Raw genomic sequence first — 17217 nt, forward strand, 5'->3', positions numbered from 1 at the left:
CACTTTCCCAAAGGTTCCCAGAGAGTGACTGGTACCCAGGGACATCTGAGGACACAGCTAAAAGCCTTCACTGAAGCCTCGTTTATTTTTATCTTAAAAAGTTGTGCCAATTCTGCATTCTACTCCGAAGCAGTACTTTAAATTTTACAACTCCCACTACATCCCCCAGGGCAATCTCATGTACTAGTATGAAATGCCGAAATATAAAAATTAAGCGTGAAACCTCAAGAGTGCATACACTGACCTTGAGACAGTGGGGAGGAGAAAGGACTGAACCCCCAGAATAACAGCTGAAGAGGAGGAGGAGGAGAGGGAAACCAAAGTACTAGTATACCTGGTTCCCGTGCCAGGTGCTCGCTTCATGCTTTTGTTGTTTTTCTCACTTACTCGTTATTGTCTTTTCTTTTTAGAGAGAGTTGGGGGAAAAGACAGAGAGAGAGAGAAAGAGAGAGAGAAAGAGAGAGAGGGAAAGAGAGAGGGTAAGAGAGAGAGAGAGAGAGAAACATAGATGTGAGAAACATCAAATTGAAAGAGAAACATCGATCAGCTGCCTCCCATACACATCCCAATCAGGATGTGCCCTGACCAGGAATCGAACCCATGACCGTTCGGTGTACAGGACGACACTCCAACCAACCAAGCCACACTGGCCAGGGCGTACTCGTGCTTTTTACACATATTTACGTGCCTACTGTGTGGCAGCACTGTTCTAGGTGGGAATCCTAGGGAACAAGACAGACAGAAATGCTTATTTGTTAGTGGGAGGAGACAAGTAAGAGGGGAGTAGCTGGACTGTGGTAAGTGCCAAGGAGAACAGTCAGGCAGGGAGGGAGGACAGAACGCGGGAGGGGCAGTTTTCAGCAGGGAGGCAGGAAAGCCTGTCTGAGAAGGTGACACCTGAGCAGAGACTAGAAGGAAATGAGGCTGCTTTGCAGATGTTGCCTCATTCATTTTTCACAGCTGGGGGGGTGGGGGGGGGGGGAGATTATGATGCCTGATTTCCAGATGAGAAAAGTGAGTCTGAACAGGTAACATGGTTTACTTAAAGTCACCCAGAAAACAGCGGGGGAACTGGGGAGAGTGTAAGGCTGAGCCCAGGCCATCAGTTCCTCTGGGGAAGATGACTGGGAGCACCTCTGCCCGCCCCCCCTGCACCCCTGTCCCCAGCAGACATCACTACTTGATCAAATCCATCCGCTGAAGCCAGATTTCCAAGTCCTCAGAACAGCCAATCAATAGGGTTGGCACATGCCCCCCGGAGGTGGCTGAAAAGACCACAGGGGACTTAGGAGGAGAGGACTGGGGGGCAGGGGGGGGGGGGCACATCTTCCAGGTTATAAGGAGCACTTTGCTACCCCCACGCCTTCTTAAGTTGATCACGTTTAAGAGATATCAAGGCGTAGAATGGACCCTCTCGCCCGACTGAGGGCACCAGGTGGGCAGAGGAAGAGGGCGGTTGGTCAAGGGGATGGACCCGCTCCCTGATCAGCCCAGCACGGTTCCATCCAGGGTGGCCCAATGGCTGTCACAGCTGAGGTTAGTGACTTGACTGGGCCTGGCTGCCCCCCGACAGTCACCCCGGAATCCCTCCCTCCGTGGCCAGAGTGTTCTCCCAGCTGAGAAACAAGTTTGGAGGGGCCAGGAGGGGCTCTCCCCCGACTCCTTTCTCCCTTCTTTCCACAGGGAGAGAAACAGTCAGGGCTGAAGAAATGACTCGTTTTCCCTAGAGAGGGCCAGGGCCGGGCTGAGTCAGGCTGGAGGAGTTTGCGGTCACCACCGCCTGCGCTGGCTGAGACGGCTCTGGGCCCAAGAAGGCAGGGACAAGTAGAAGCGGAGCGTGCCCGTCTCTCCTTCCCCAGCCCTGGCGTGTCCCTGGGGTCAGCCAGCACCGCTACATGGAACCTGGTGGAGAAGAAAAACCCACTGGCCTTTCCTGACCGCCTGCCTCCTGGGGACAGCCAGGAAACCCCAAGTCACAGGGGTGGGAGGTCTGTGAAGAAATCTCTTCCAAGGAGGGATCAGATCGCCAGCAGAAACACTCACATGTATTTTGTTCTGGGTCTTGTTCTTCTTTCTTTTTTGGGGTGTGTGTGTATGGGGGGTGGTTCTTGTTATTTAAAGAAACACTGCACAATAGCTAGGGGTCAGAATGGGTTGCAACGTGCAGCTTTCTGTATTAAATTTTATTTCTCCATTAGCTGGCACTAACGCTGACAGAAGTGTCCCTAGTGAAAATATGAACAATATACCGACTCCAGGACTTCCCAGGAAAGCCTGTCCTCCACCCCAGTTCTAGCCCTGAGGTGCGCCCTCCCTCCACGCACCTGCCGGGCAGCTGCTGGGGGCCGGTATGCCAAGAACACCATGGTCTGCCCTCGAGGACGCCCCCACCAGGACAGAGAAGTAACAGTCACACTTAAAGGACATCAGTGTCCGGAGGACAGAACAGTGCCAGCTCCTCATCTAGCTGGCACCCTGCCCGACCCCTCCCAAAAGGGTACCACCTGCTCCCGCCGGAGAGCCCTAGATAGGGTTCCAGAGCAACCTTCTTCTCACCTCCTGGGCTGGCCTCCTCTCTCCTTGCTGCCGAAAGACAGCCTTTCTGAGCCCCTGGCGCACCCACCCCTCCACACAGAGGTCAGACCCTGCGCAGGACCCTGCAAACACTGGCTCGAGTCAGCCCGAATACTGGCTCGGAGCTGTGTGGCCTTGGCCCCGTACCTTGCCTCAGCAAGGCTCAGCTTTCTCATCTGTTAAATGGGGACACAACTGGACCCATCCCTTTAGAGTCGACTCTATGAAATGAGTCAATGCACAGGCTGCTCCCTGCACTGCGGTTCCCGCCTCCTGCTCTATGGAGAAGACAGGTAAGAGAACACGAGGGCGGGTGTTAGAAAGCGCCGCACACGAACACAGGGTCCTGGTCTGTGCTGCCATCAGCCAGAGGCTCCAGGAGATCCCAATCGATCACCAAGCCCTGCAAGTCTGCCCTCAGTATCTCCATCTGCTCCTCTGTGAGGCCATCAGCGGCTCTCTCGCCCGCCTACCTCGTTTCCAACCTGATGCCCATTTCCTACCAGTGCAATGGCTTCCATAACTGAGTCCCCTGCTCTGACTGGTCCCAAATGTGCCCCACCCTGGCTCAACGGGACAGAAGGCCCAGGGGGCTGAGCCGGCAGCACTGGGTGTTTTCCCGCCCCCTCTCAGCCCTCATCTTTCTCCCTTCCAATGCTCTCAGCCAACGTTAGCCGCGTCCCAGTCTCCATTATCACACAGCACACAGCTCCCTGAGCAAAAACACCCACGTGGGAAGCTGAGGAGGGGCCACGGAGTTGGGGCTGCGGGAGGGGTGGCAGGAGGAGGAGATCACATTTCTTGAGTACCTAGTATGTGTCAGGGTGAGAAGGGCTCAGTGCTGGGGGGGGGGGGGGTACAGAGCCTCAGGAGACTGTGGTGGTGGGGGGGCGGGGGGGCCTAGTCTCCAGGGGACCCAGTCCCAGACAGAAGTCAGGCCAGGGTCCAAGGTTTAGGGGCAATTCTCAGGGAGAAGAGTCCTGAGGGAAAACAGACTCTGGACCCTGAGGAGAAAAGGGGGGGCCTGAACCCCAAAGAGGAAAATAAATGTGGACCCAAATATAGAGGAGAAGTTCATGACAGGGAGCCGTGTCTATCTTGGATCCCAGGAGGGGATGGCTTAGGCCAGGAGGGGAGATGGGGAGAGGCCTGCCGAGCTACAAGTTTAAGTAAATGAACATTTCAGGGTCTTATTTGCCAGACAGGGTTAACGGGGGGGGGGGGGGGGGGGGGGGGGCAGAAAGGACATCTTCAATGGCACCAGCAGTTTCCAGTTCAAGAGGTTTGGAGGAGGGGGCCTCTCCCTACTCCTGGGGAGACCCCATTGGCCGAGGCCCAGGCGTGGCCCAGTCTCCTTTCTCTCCAAGGCAGGAGTCTCCTCAGATCCTCGGGCTGTCCCCCACCCCTGCCAGTGAGGGGCTGTCTGTGCACAGTGGCTCCAGCCCCCACCCCAGCCCCACTTCTGTGGGCTCCTTCAAAGCCTGGGGAGACCCTCAAGGCTCAGAGGTCACAGAGAAAGAATCTGAGGTCAGAGCACAGCCCCTCCCTTGCTAGATGCCTATAAAGCCTCCTTCCCTTGAAGCCACCAGACCTCGCGGGGTGTGTGTGTGTGTGTGTGTGAGTGTGAGTGTGTTAGGGGGCGGGGGGGTTGAGAGGCACGGGGAGGGGCCTGGAAGAGGGATGCCACAAAAGCAGTGACCAGGAATCTGGGCCTGGGTCAGAGCCTTGCTGGAAGCCCTGGGACGGGAGTCCCTGCCACTGACCAAACACGTGCCCTGACCCCCATCAGCTCACACACCTTTCTAGGCTCTGTTCTCACCTGTCAGAGCAATGAGCTGGGTGCCCTGCCCCGTCCCCGTCCATCGCCAAGCCCTGGGGATGCTTCCCCTCAGTATCCCCATCTGCTTCTCCCTCGCCACCACCTGCCACCCGCTTCTCGCCCCTCCCCAGGTCCCTCCCCACTCAGCAGCCAGAGCGAGTTTATCAGAAGGCAAGTCAGATCCTGTCATCTCCCCTGCTGGCACCCCTTCCAGAGCCCTCCACCCTGCCAGCTGTAAGTGACTGCCTTTTCTTCCTGTGCGGGCTTAAATGGTGCAGAAGAAAACAAAACCTAAAGTTTACGGATTTGAACACACACACACACACACACACACACACACACACACACGGCTTTCCATTGCTCCTGGGATAAAGTTCAAATCTCTCGCCTGGTCTACGTGGTGGGTATCCAGTCCCTGGTGACCCCTCAGCCTCACCTGGCGCACTCCTGCCCTTGCTTCCTACTCCAGTTACACCGAGCATGCTATAAGTCACCCATTTCAGGCCTTTGCACTTGCCATTCCCTTGGCCTAGAATCTTTCCCGCTCTATCTTTTTACCTGATTAACACTTAACCCATCCTTGGTACAAATCCCTAAGACACCAATCCCTTCCAATTCCACCCCTGCCAGGTGCTGGGAAAGCCACCTAGTAGTAAAATCTAGTGCCAGGTGGCTACTGTGTGGTAGGCATGGGTCCCAGCACTTTACAAGAATTATATTGCTTGTTTAAACCACTCCATGAGTTTGGGATTACTAGTATTCCCATTTTACTTATGTAGGAACAAATAATTAAGGCATTTGCCTGAAGTTGCTTAAATAAATGGCAGAGCTGGAATTCAAACCCAGGCAGGCTGGCGGGGGGTGGGGGGTGGGGGGTGGGCTCAAGCTCTTGATCTATGTCAGTGCCCGGAGACAAGACAGGGCAGGGAAATTCGCCCGAGGTGACCTATGCTCTGACAGAAGGCAGTCTGGGGGTGAAGGGGGTGAAGAGGGCAGTGGGAACGCAGATGGGTGGGCAGGGGGGTGGTCAAGAAGGTTTCTGAGAACAGCTATGGGACGAGGAATAGGCCTCGTGGTTTGGGGTGCATGTCACTGTTGCTGTTAGCGACACCGCCTCTTAGAGTGGAGAACTGATGTGCACACTCGTGCCGGGATCAGATCTTCTCTCGTTTAGTGTTTGTGACCATCCTGAGAGGGGGCTGCTATCCCCACTTTACAGGGGGGCAACCCAAGCCTCAGAGAGGAAATTTTACCTCCTCAAAGGGCCTTTACAACAAACAAGTGGTGGATCCAGCGCTCAAGTTCAAGTTGCTCCCACAGCCCCTGCTCTTAACCCCCAGGCCACACTGCACACACAAGAATCAGTGAGTGTGTGGTAAGGATCTGCTGCAGAAGGTGGGGTCCTCCTTTCCATCCTGGGCCTGCATTTAGTGCCTGGCTGCCCCATGCAACCTACCCAAGCCTTGCACGCATGTGTGCATCCTCTCTCTCTCTCTCTCTCTCTCTCACACACACACACACACACGTGTAAACAGCAGTAGAGGGGCTGAGAGAATTTCCTCGCCTCCCTGCCTAACTGCATTCACCAGAACTGGAAAGCCACTTAGGTGAAGGCTAGCACTCAGGTGTTCTTTCCAGCTCTTCGAAGGCTCAGAAGGACAGACCCCAATAGCAATAACGTTAATAGGAGCTCCCGTTTACTGAGAACCTATTATGTGCACCGTCCTATAAGCTTTAGACTCTAAAGTTTAGAGCCTCACACCAACCATTCCAGCCACTCTTCATAACCACGCCACGAGAAAGGGCTGCCCTCATCCCACCCACACAGGGGACCGAGGCTCAGAGGTGGTCACTGCCCCAAGGTCGCCCATCTGGGACTAAGTGCAGAGCTGGGACTAGGACGCCGACTCCAAAACCCACATTTTCACCAGAAGGAGCACGAGATGAGGAGCCCCAGGGATCAGGGTCTAAGTCGTGCTGCTAACCACCAGTGTAGCCCGAGGCAAGTCTCTTTCTCTTTCTGAGCTGCCCGCTGTGTCCCTGCGAGGAGGTTGGTCTCGATGCTGTGATGATGTCTAAGTCCCACCTCCCCCAGACCGTCGGGTGGCTCTGTGAACTCCCTTGCCCTCCCCTTCTCTCCGCCCACCACCCCGGGAAGCCCAGCAGGATGCTAAGTAACCACCCACTTGACACTCAGGGGCACGGAAAGATGAAGTGCCGCCTTCTCATGGCTGCCTCCTGCCTCGGTTCGGCCCGGGACACCCAGCAACCACAGAGCCACAGGATTCCCTGAAGCCAGGTGGTGGGAGCCACAGCCCAAGGGGCGGAGGAGCTGGGCATCCCCCGTGGCCATCACTTCCTCTACCCTCACTTCTCAGCTGTGAGGAAGCGGGGGAGGCAGGCTTTGGCTCTGTGCCCTCCGCCCCATTTCTCTGGGTCGCAGGGCCTCGTGGTGGGAATGTGGTCACCCTGGGAGTCCTAGGCTCACCCTGGAAGTCTGAGTTCAAGCGGAAGTGTTAAGACAGATCTGACTCACTCCACGGGCAATCTGTGCCCACCACGCTCTGCGGCCAGAATGTCCTGCAGCCTCTGCGGTGCCCTGTCCCCGTCTCCCATCCTCTGAATTAGCTGCTAAAACCCTAGATCCTTGACTAACATAAGCCTCTTTGCTCTCAGGACTGGTGAATGGACTGAGCTCACTCTCACCCGACACCAGCCTCCCTGCCTCACTCCTGCCCCCTACAGCCCATCCTCCACACAGCAGCGGGGCCTTTATAAAACAAACCAAGTCAAATCCCCCTGCAGTGCCTTCCATCACTCTTAGGAGGAAATGCCAGCATCACCATGCCTGACAGGGCCCTGAATGACCTGGACCCTCCCTGCCCACCTCTTCCTACACCATCCTCCCTTGCTCCCTCTGCCCAGCCACATCGGCCTTCTTGCTACCCACAATATGCCAAACCCCTCATCCTGTCTCAGGCCCTCTGCACTTGCTGTTCCTCTGCTCAGAACTCTCCTCTCCCACATCTTTGCCCGACTGCCGTCTCCTCAGCCTTCAGGTCTCAGCTCAGATGTCACTGCCTTCCTTGTCCACCCATGTAGGGTAGCTCCCTCCCCAGCTCACAGCCACTCTACTCTCCACGGCATCGCTCTTTTATTTCCTTCCCTTTCTCTGAAGCGATCTTGCGGTCAGTGGGTGGTTTGCCTGTGTGGTCTGTGGCCTCCTCCCCTAGAATGTATCTCCTCAGGAGCAAGGATTTGTGCCCCATCCACGTCGGTGCCCACAGCGAGGCTGGTCCTCAACCCTGCAGATGAGGATGCAGGAGCTCAGAGAGGTGGAGTGACTTGCCCACGGTCACACAGCCAGGAATTGGCAGAATTCACACCCAGGTCTACCTGGTGTCAGGGCCAGCTCTGCGAAGCCTTCTCCATGGATGGGGTTCCCACAGCCAGAGGCCGAGCTGGGGGGCTCCCACAGCCAGAGGCCGAGCTGAGGGAGGACTTACTCACCCTGAGGTTCTTAGGGAGGGTTCCAAAAGAGAAGAGCCTACCGCTTACTCACGTGGTCCTCCCTGGGAGATACGGGACAGCTGGGGCTCACCATTGGGTGCCACCCTGGAGGTGGGGAAGCACAGAGCAAATGGCTCCCAAATGAGGGGAGATCACCAGAAACGAGGAAACCATCAGCCTACCCAATGTTCCGCAGAAGGGGAGACTGAGGACCAGGGAGGGGAAGGACTTGCCCAACATCACACAACCAACATGGCCTCAGGGCCTGGGAGCTCCAGGGCCAGAACCTCCTCCCAGCCTTGACGAATGCCAGGAGAGACCCAAAGCCCAGGGTCCAGGCAGAGGGCCCGCCCATGAGGGCAGGGGCAGGGCCCACCAGAGAGGATCTGAAGCCTTAAGACAAAGAAAACACTCAAATTCCTTCCTTCAAAAACACTCATCAAGGACTTCCTGTAGCCTTGGGTGGGCGGGTGGGCAAAGAGGTGGACAATATACTCTGAAAGTGGAGCCCCCCCCCACCAAGACGCAGTTTCTGTGAAAGTTAAACACACATGACCCTCTGACCCAGCAGCTCCACAAAGAGACACGCAAGTGACACTGCAGTCCAGACTGAAATCCGCCCAGATCTCATCCATGGACACTGACAAAGTACCCACCCAGCGGGAGGCAAGGCGGCCTAAGAAAGGAGCAGATGCTGGTCCCGGCAGCGGCACGGACGAACTGAAAAATATTCAGTGTTGACTGAAGCTAAAGAAAACCAGACCAAGCCCGGCTGGCGTGGCTCAGTGGTTGAGCGTCGACCTATGAACCAGGAGGTCATGGCTCAATTCCGGGCAGGGCACATGCCCGGGTTGGGGGCTCGATCCCCAGCAGGAGGCAGCCGATCAATGATTCTCTCTCATCATTGATGTTTCTATCTCTCTCTACCGTTCCCTTTCTCTCTGAAATCAATAAAAATATTTCTTTTTTAAAAAAAAGGAAAAACCAGACCAAGAGTATATGAATTCATACAGATCAAGTTCAAAACCAGGCAAAACCAGGGCGACAGACAGCAGGTCAGTGGCCGCCTGGAAGGGGGATTAGTGGACAGGGCACACGGAAGCTCTGAGGAGGTGAGAATATTCTCCTTTTGGATCGAGGTGGCGGTTACACGGGTGTGTGCATTTGTAAAAATCGAGCCGTACAAGGTATGTGCGTCTTACCCAAGTAAATCGCACCACAACTTTTTTAAATGAACAGTCTTGCTCTCAAGAGGCACAGAGTAGAACCCGGACTGGCGTGTGGTTCTCTCTGTCACGCTGGGAAGAGCGGCTGAGATCCACTGAGCCCCCTCTGTGTGCGGGACGGAGCTGGTCCTTCTGAAACAGCACCTGGTGAAACTCCCAACTGCAGTACAAAACTCCCCGACGGCTCCAGATTAAAGCGCGGAGAGGTGGGAATACACTTGTCCAAGGAGACACAGCAACGTGACGGAGCCGGGATTGAACCTGGGCCCCCGGGTCTCGAAGGCCCACTTCTGCTGTATTGGCAGCCCCACCTCCCTGCCCGCCCCCACCCCTTCCACCCTCCAGGTTGCCAGGCCCTGCCCCACGTCCCCTCCTCTGCCTCCTGGAGGAAACCACACATGTCCTAGATGTGGTGCTTCTGTGAAAGCTCCTTAGGAAATGCCTCCTCCCCTCCTTTCCGCCTCCGCCACCCTCCCTCAGCCCTGTCACTGCCACATCTCTGAGGTCATTTCTGCCCTGGGCCTCTGCCCAGTGAGAAGGAACCCCAGAGGCTGTGCGGCTGTGTGTGTGTATGTGGGGGGGAGGGGGAGGGCAGGTGAAGGGGGTGAGGCATGTGTTGACCAAAGGGCTTTCTCAAACCCCAGGCTCCCCCAGCCCAGCCTGTGACCCGAGCACCAGAACTTGAGGTTGCAGTCCCCACCCTTGGCTCCAGCTCCCAAATGACGCAACGCAGTGTCCAGATTCAGGGAGTCATAAAATGTCTACTTGGAATAACCACCACCACCATTTATTCAGTTCTTATCCTGCGCCAACAACCGTCCAGAGTTCTCTCATTAAACCCACCAACGACCCTCCAAAATAGGTTTATTAGGCTCTCGTGTTATCGATGAAGAAACCAAGCTCAGAGGGAGGTCAGTGACTTGCCCACAGTCCCACAGTGAGGAAGTGGTAGAGCTGGGATTCAAACCCCGGCCTGGCCAACTTCCAGGCGGAGCTCTGAGCCAGAGAATTATGCTTGTAATCCTACATGCCGCTGCTGGAAAGGCCCCTTCGGTCAGTCTGTTCCAGGCGAGTCATTTCACAGAGGAGAAAACCGAGGCCCAGGCAGGGAGGATGTCCTGCTCAAGGCCAAATGAAATGCTAATGTCAGGGCTTGGGCTGGAAACTCAACCTCCACCCTTGGCCTTGCTTTCAATGACCAGATCATAGCACCAGAGTAGGCCACGGGCACCTGGACGGGCAGCCCCGTGGGAGGCTCTGGTTCCAGGCAGAGGTAAATATTGACATTCGGTGTTTACACTGTAACCCTACTCCTCGCCTGGCTGTCACCCCACGCCTGCCCTCCAGTCTTCCCCTCCAAGGAGGCAAGGAGCCATGGGGAGGAGGATGGGGGAGAGGAGGGTTCTGGGCCAGGGGCGGCTCCTCATGCTCAGGGGGGCATCTCCAGTCAAGGAGCTGGGGAGATGGGGGTCTGGCTGGGAGTGACAGGCTTGGGGTTAAGTCCCAAGACCAGTCGGTGGTGAATGGGGAGGAAAGGGCTGTACTGTCAAGTGCTATGTAAAGGTGAAAGACAAAAAAAAAAATATCAGTATTTCAACCTGGCCAAGTCCAGCCCCAATCAGCAACCAAGGCCTTTGGCTACCGGCTAATTGGTCCATCCCTGTCCCCGGGGCCTTTCTCGGAAAGGCAGAGTTCCTGCGAGGCTGAGTGGCAGCTTGGGCCTGAAGCCAGAATCTGAAGGAAGCAGGGGCCCCTGCCAGCTGCAGTCCCTCCTTCCCTAAGTGACCCCGGAGACCCAGCTTTTACAACTCCGTCATGGGGACAACCTACTCCCGCAGTGGGTGTGAGGGTCGGAGAGGCTACATTTAAGTGCCAAATGCTGGGTGCTCCTTTCACCCTCAGTCTGCCCGTCTTCATTATGGGGGATGTGAATTAGGTGGTTATGAATCCATCCCTCTTTTACATTTCTATTTATTGACTTTAGAGAGGGGAGAGAGGAAGGGAGGGCGGGGAGGAGGGAGAGAAACATCCATTTGTTGTTCCACTTATTGATGCATTCATTGGTTGCTTTTTTAAAAAATCTTTAAATTCTTTATTAGTTAAGGAAGTACAAATGTCCTCATCCCCCCCCATTAACCCCCATCCTCCCCGCCCCCCACTCATGCTCTCACCCCCCTGTTGTCTATGTCCATTGGTTTGGCTTATATGCATGCATACAAGTCCTTTGGTTGATCTCTTCCCATTACCCCCACCCTCTCCTACTTTCCCTCTGGAGATTAATAGTCTGATCCCTGTTTCTCTGTCTTTGGATCTGTCCCTGTTCATCAGTCCATTGGTTGCTTCTTGTATGTGCCCTGACTGAGGATGGAACCTGCAACCTTGACACATTGGGATGATGCTCCAACCAACTGAGCTACCCAGGCCAGGGCCTGAGTCCCCTTCTAACGCAAGCGCTCCATGGTTTTAAGAAGACCTAGCAGCCCGGCCCACCTCCCTGTCTCTGGGTCCTGAAGTTAGATCCTCCCTCAGATAATTTCCTGAATGTTCTCCAGAAACGTACTCCTTTGTTGACATCTCCCCCTCGGAAACCCCCAGGAGCCCTCAGTGAGCCAAAACAGGGCAGCGGGTATCCCAGCCACCCATGCCCTTGGAGTCCCAGAAAGGACAGAAACCCTAGACCCTAGACAGTGGGGTGCAATCAGCATTGAATTATTAAAATTTTGTCCTCCCCCGCCCCCAGACTATAACTCTTACTAAGGAGAATATCTCCTTATTTTAATTTCTCCAAACCTTGGCTCCTAGGAAGCATGTCATTCCACTAGCTGAAGCTCGAAGGCCATCTCTTCTGGGAAGCCTTCCCTGATACACACCCACTGCCAGGGTGACTTTGGATCTGCATCCTCAGGTTGATACTTGTCATTTTCTACCTTGTTCAGAGGCATTTAGGACTGTGGCTTTTTCTCCCCTAATAGACTGAAGCTCCATGAGGCCAGGAGCCCTGCTGGTTATTTTGTGAAAGGGGGCAGGGAAGAAGGTCAGTGTCCACAGGGAAAGGGACTTGTGGGATCTCTGGGGACACAGCCGCCTTCTCTCTTTACTGCCCACTTTGGGCAGCACGATGGGGGTGTGGTGTGGGGTGAAGAGGGCAGCGACTGGAGAGGACAGACCACCACGTCTCTCCCAGGGCCACTCCAGCAGTCTCTGAACTGGTTTCCCAGGCGGCAGCAGGCCCCTCCTCTCCTCCAATTCTCCACAAAGCAGCCTGGGTGACCATCTCAAAATGCAAATCTGGCCCTAACCGGTTTGGCTCAGTGGATAGAGCGTCGGCCTGCGGACTGAAGGGTCCCGGGTTCAATTCTGGTCAAGGGCATGTGCCTTGGTTGCGGGAACATCCCCAGGAGGTGTGCAGGAGGCAGCTGATCGATGTTTCTCTCTCATCGATGTTTCTGACTCTCTGTGCCTCTCCCTTCCTCTCTGTAAAAAATTAATAAAATATATTTTTAAAAATGCAAATCTGCCACATCACTGCCTTCACTCTGAACTCCTGAGTGGCTCTCTACTGTCCTTAGACGGAGCCCCAAATCTTTAAGACCCTCCCTGTATACACCTGCCCCTGGCCACCTCCCAAGCAGTGCCTTCAGAGCCTCCAGATGAATTAATTCTCGAATGTTCTGGTCAATCGTGCACATAGCTGCTCCTGGCAGGTCCCATTCATTCTCTAGGCCACAGCTCTAATGTCATGTCCTCAGGAAGCCTCTTCTGATCCCGGGCCTGATTCACCTATCTGCGACACAGCACCCTGTCCGTCTCCTTGGTAACAGTAATTGCACTTGCAATTTCCTGCTCCATATCTGCCTGTCCGCCAGACTGTGGAAGAGAGACCTGTCGGTCTCATTCACACTGACCGCAGCCCCAAAGCCTTATATTGTGCCTTGTTTGGTGAATGAATGAATGAATGAATGAATGAAGCAGTTTGACTATAGCAGGAGTGCTTACCTAGTTAGCTGAAAAGAAAAAATGAGAGGAAACACAAAAAGTCAAAAACAGTCGCTGATGGGTCCTCCCTCACTACAGACATCGAAGTGTGGACTTTGGCCAAGCTGGTTATCTTGGCTGATGCCTGCAACTCTGCCAAACCCACCCTGTAGCCTTCTCACCCCTCCTCTGACAGGGCCTGGTCTCTCCAATTCTTTCTGGGAAACAATGTCTTTATCTTTAACAAAAGCTGACAATATGCCTGTCTGCCAAAAATCATAGCAATGCAAGGAAAAGCTCTGGGACCCCCAGACTGCCACGTGGCCTCATATCTTCAAATAATAGCACTTTCCCTCAAGTTCTCCATGGTCTGTATTTCTACATTGTATCCTAGATTGTATCCTCATGCTATCCCGAGAAAAGAGCAAATCTGCCCGCCCTGGTAGGAAAGGAAGTAGGTGGTCCATCCAGTATTCAAACCTAAGTGCTGGACCCTGTCCCCAACCGAGCCACTTGCAGCAAAGATGATTCCCACCCCTCAGTGTGGCTCTAAGCTCAGTCCCTAGCTTGGAATGTGAAGGAACATTCTCAAGTTTTCCCTGGACCCCGGGTCCCTAACAGGACTCGTTGGTGTTCTGTTTCCTGTTGTCTTGGCTGAATCTCCCTGATAGTCCCCAGCTCCCCACCCAGGTCTCTAACCCCTTGGCAGGTAGTCAGCACTGTTCTTAAAGGCCTCAAGTGGAACCTCCCCCTCCACCTCACTCCCCACCCCCATCCCACCCCTCCCACCCCCATCCAGTGCAGGCTTGGGGTGAGGGTTCCAAACAAGCTTTTTATATCTTCTCTCTACAACATGGATAAACACAATAGCGTGGTGCCACAAGAGCAGACTGGGGAACACCGGGTGGGCCTCTTTTCCTGAAACCCATCTGCTTGGTAACCTCCAAGCATCCAGGAGGTTGGTGGCCTCTCTGACACTATCTTGCTGTGTGACCGTGGGCAGTGTCCTTCATCTCTCTGTGCCTGCTGCTGGGTGGCATAAGGACAACTGGAGACAGAAGATATAAAAAGCTTGTTTGGAACCCTCACCCCAAGCCTGCACTGGATGGGGGTGGGAGGGATGGGATGGGGGTGGGGAGTGAGGTGGAGGGGGAGGCCTTTAAGAACAGTGCTGACTACCTGCCAAGGGGTTAGAGACCTGGGTGGGGAGCTGAGGACCATCAGGGAGATTCAGCCAAGATAACAGGAAACAGAACACCAACGAGTCCTGTTAGGAACCCGGGGGCCAGGGAAAACTTGGCCATCCTGGAGGGGAGGGAGTGCTGGATTTGTTTAAAACCCATGGAACAGGAGGTCCAAGGAATAAACACTTTTGCAGCCCTCGATCACCCCCACCTCAGGAATGAGCACAGGGACTAGTGTTTAAGGGAAACCACAGTAAGGGAAGAGGCCTGATGTCAGCCTCCATCCCACCACACACGGGTCAACAACCCATAGGGCAGCGCCAACTCCTCAGCCAGCCTAAGCCTTTGCCTATCTGGCCCCAGCAATGTCCCTGGCCCACTCTCTCTACTCTTCCCCGGCTCTCGCATGCCCAGGCGCCAGGCAAGCCCCGCTCTGGCTGTCCCACGGCCCTCTGCTCACACAGGTCTTCCTACCTCGATATTCTTTCCAATTCAGATGCCACCTGCTCAGGGAAGCTTTCTCGCATCCGTCCAGCCAGGAGGCATCCCTGGCCTGGCACGATATCTCTGCTCTCCCAGAGAGATGCCACTCAGTCTGACTTTCCATGCAGATATTTATGGACTGGCAGAAGCTTCCTGAGCGCGGTGTTTATGACAGGTTTTTCCTCCCTAGCCCAGGGCTTGGCGTATCGTATGTTGCAAGTATTCCATAAGCCTTTGCCGAATGATGGACAAGTGAATACTCTGGTAACTATCACTGTCTGCTTCTTCTCTCTACAACATGGATAAACTTTCAGATTAACATATGTCAGGCGGAACTTCTCAACTAGAGCTCCAGGCTGTACAAGGAAGGAAACTGGGCAGCATTTGAGCATCAAACTCTCCCTGGGTTATCTCACCGAATCCCCACACCATCCCCATGAGATAAGACTTATCTCATTTCGCAGATAAGGAAACTGATACTCAGAGGTGAGGATGCAACTTGAAGTCTCTGTGGGGAAGTGGAGGAGCTGGAATTTGAGCCTGAATTTGTTTGATGCCAAAGCCTGGGGTCTTCCGGCCAATCTGGGGGGACCCTCCGGTTGTAGGGCTCTGGGAAATGTCACCAAGGCCAGGTGACCTCTCTTGGGGGGTTTTAAGGAGAAAGACCCCCTTTCTTTCTGAGCAAACAGGTTAGGCTGGACTTGGAGGCAGAGTGGGTAATATGACCTCAGAATCTCACCTCCTTTTATTGCCCAAATCCCGAGACCTTAAATCAAGGGCCGGTCCACAGGGAGTGAGCTCTGTGCCACCCAAACTGTCCAAGCAGAGCACCCCAGGGAGAGGTTCCAGACCAAGGAGGGAGGCTAAATCCAAAATGATCTACAAGCACCTCTGGGTGTGGAGCCAAGCGTAACTTCATTATTACTGACTCTGAGGCAGGTCGTGGTGGAGGGGGAGGTAGGTATTAGTGAGGCGAGGAGAGAGGAAAGGGATGTTTAAGGGGACCCCAGCTCTGGGCAGGGCAGGAGTTGGCCCTGAGGAGTCACTGGGGGATTCTTCATGTCTACAGGGGGTCCCATCCTGCCCCCACCTGGGCCCCCTCAGGCTTGGCAGCATTGTCACCGAAAAGTGGCTGCATCCCTAGAACTGGCACATGCCCTCCTCAGGCCCTGCATGGTGACTTGGGCCACTTCACAGGGCACAGAGCAGGACTAGGAGGGAATCAGCCTGGCCTGTCCAGGGGGAAGGAAACCAAAGAGAAGTAGGTGGCCTTGGCCCCCATGATGGAGAGCCAGATGTCAGGCCCTAGAGAGGTGATTTAAAGGTCTTGGCTTTCCTTCCAGAGGCAAGCTCCCTCCCTAAAACAGCCCCAACAAGCCCGGACCAACGGGTGTCTACCCTGGGGCTTCAGAACGGCCCCCCCCCCCCCCCGAAATCTCCCTCCCCAGCTCCCTTCTCCTTGATGCCCAACTCCTCCTCCGCGGACCCATTACTGGAGATGCTGGGGAGACCGGACTGCTGGGCGCAGGGTCCCCAGGTGTCCCCCGGGGTCTCTGGCAGCAACCAGCCTGTCTGCCCAGCCTCCGCCTCCACGCCTTGGGCCACAGCAGGACCGCATCCCCAGTATCCCGACCATGCCCTCCGAACGCGCTAGCTCGGCCACCCACGATGCCCCCAGCCGAGCCTCGGTCCAGGCCCACCCGGCGTCCCTGGACACTCAGATCCGACTGGATCCAGCCGCTTCGGAACGGTCCCCGACCCCGGCTCGGACCCAGCCTGGATAACCGGGTCTCCAAGCCCAGCCGGGTCCAGGAGCTTCCTTCCGGACGCCCCAGACCAGAACTGCAACCGAACCGACTCGGCCACCTCTAGCCCTCCGCCCTCGGCCGGGCAGCTGCCCAGAACCAAGTTCGGCGTGGCAGCCCCGACGGAGCCGAGCGCGGCGCCGCCCGGCGAGCCGAGCCTGCCCGCGCGCCCCGGACCCCCCGCCTTCCCAGCGCTGCAGCCGGCGCCCAGCCCCTGGAGCCGGGCGTCACGGCCCGCACCGTCGAGGCGGGGCCGCCGCGCACTCACCATAGCGCGCGCTGCGCTCCGCGGGCTCCCTGCTCCTGCTCCCGGCCGCGCTCCGCTCCTCCGACTGCGCGGCTGGCTCCCGGCGGCTCTCGGCTCCCCGAGGACGAGCGGGGCTCTGGCGCCGAGACCCGGGGGCGGGGGGCGGGCCCGGCGAGGGGCCAATAGCGGGGCGCGGGGCCCGGCCGCGAAGCCAATCACGTGTGGAGGCGGCCTTCGCCCCCGCCCCCTTCCCGCCACCCGCTCCTTAACCCTGGGCACGCCGGGGCTGCAGCCCGAGCGGGGAGCGGACCCCACGCGGGCGGGGTCTCCTGCTTCCGGGGGCCGGTCCCGACCTCGTGCAGACGGGCTTTGGGGAAGGCGGATCCCGGGGAGC

At 56.0% G+C, this 17217-nt stretch overlaps 1 protein-coding gene across 1 annotated transcript in view; it reads right to left on the reverse strand.

Moving 5' to 3' along the window:
* The window catches only part of ECE1 (endothelin converting enzyme 1), a 98701-nt gene extending 81760 nt beyond the window's left edge, over positions 1-16941 (reverse strand). Inside the window, exon 1 of the mRNA XM_070404284.1 lies at positions 16845-16941. Within this exon, the coding sequence (XP_070260385.1) occupies positions 16845-16847 (3 nt within the window). The 5' untranslated portion in view covers positions 16848-16941. The remainder of the gene's footprint in view (positions 1-16844) is intronic.
* Between the last annotated feature and the right edge of the window lie 276 nt (positions 16942-17217).

This window comes from Myotis yumanensis, unplaced genomic scaffold, assembly GCF_028538775.1.
Source record: "Myotis yumanensis isolate MYYU_CA2020_CCGP unplaced genomic scaffold, mMyoYum1.0.hap1 SCAF_2, whole genome shotgun sequence".
Taxonomy (NCBI): Eukaryota; Metazoa; Chordata; class Mammalia; order Chiroptera; family Vespertilionidae; genus Myotis; species Myotis yumanensis.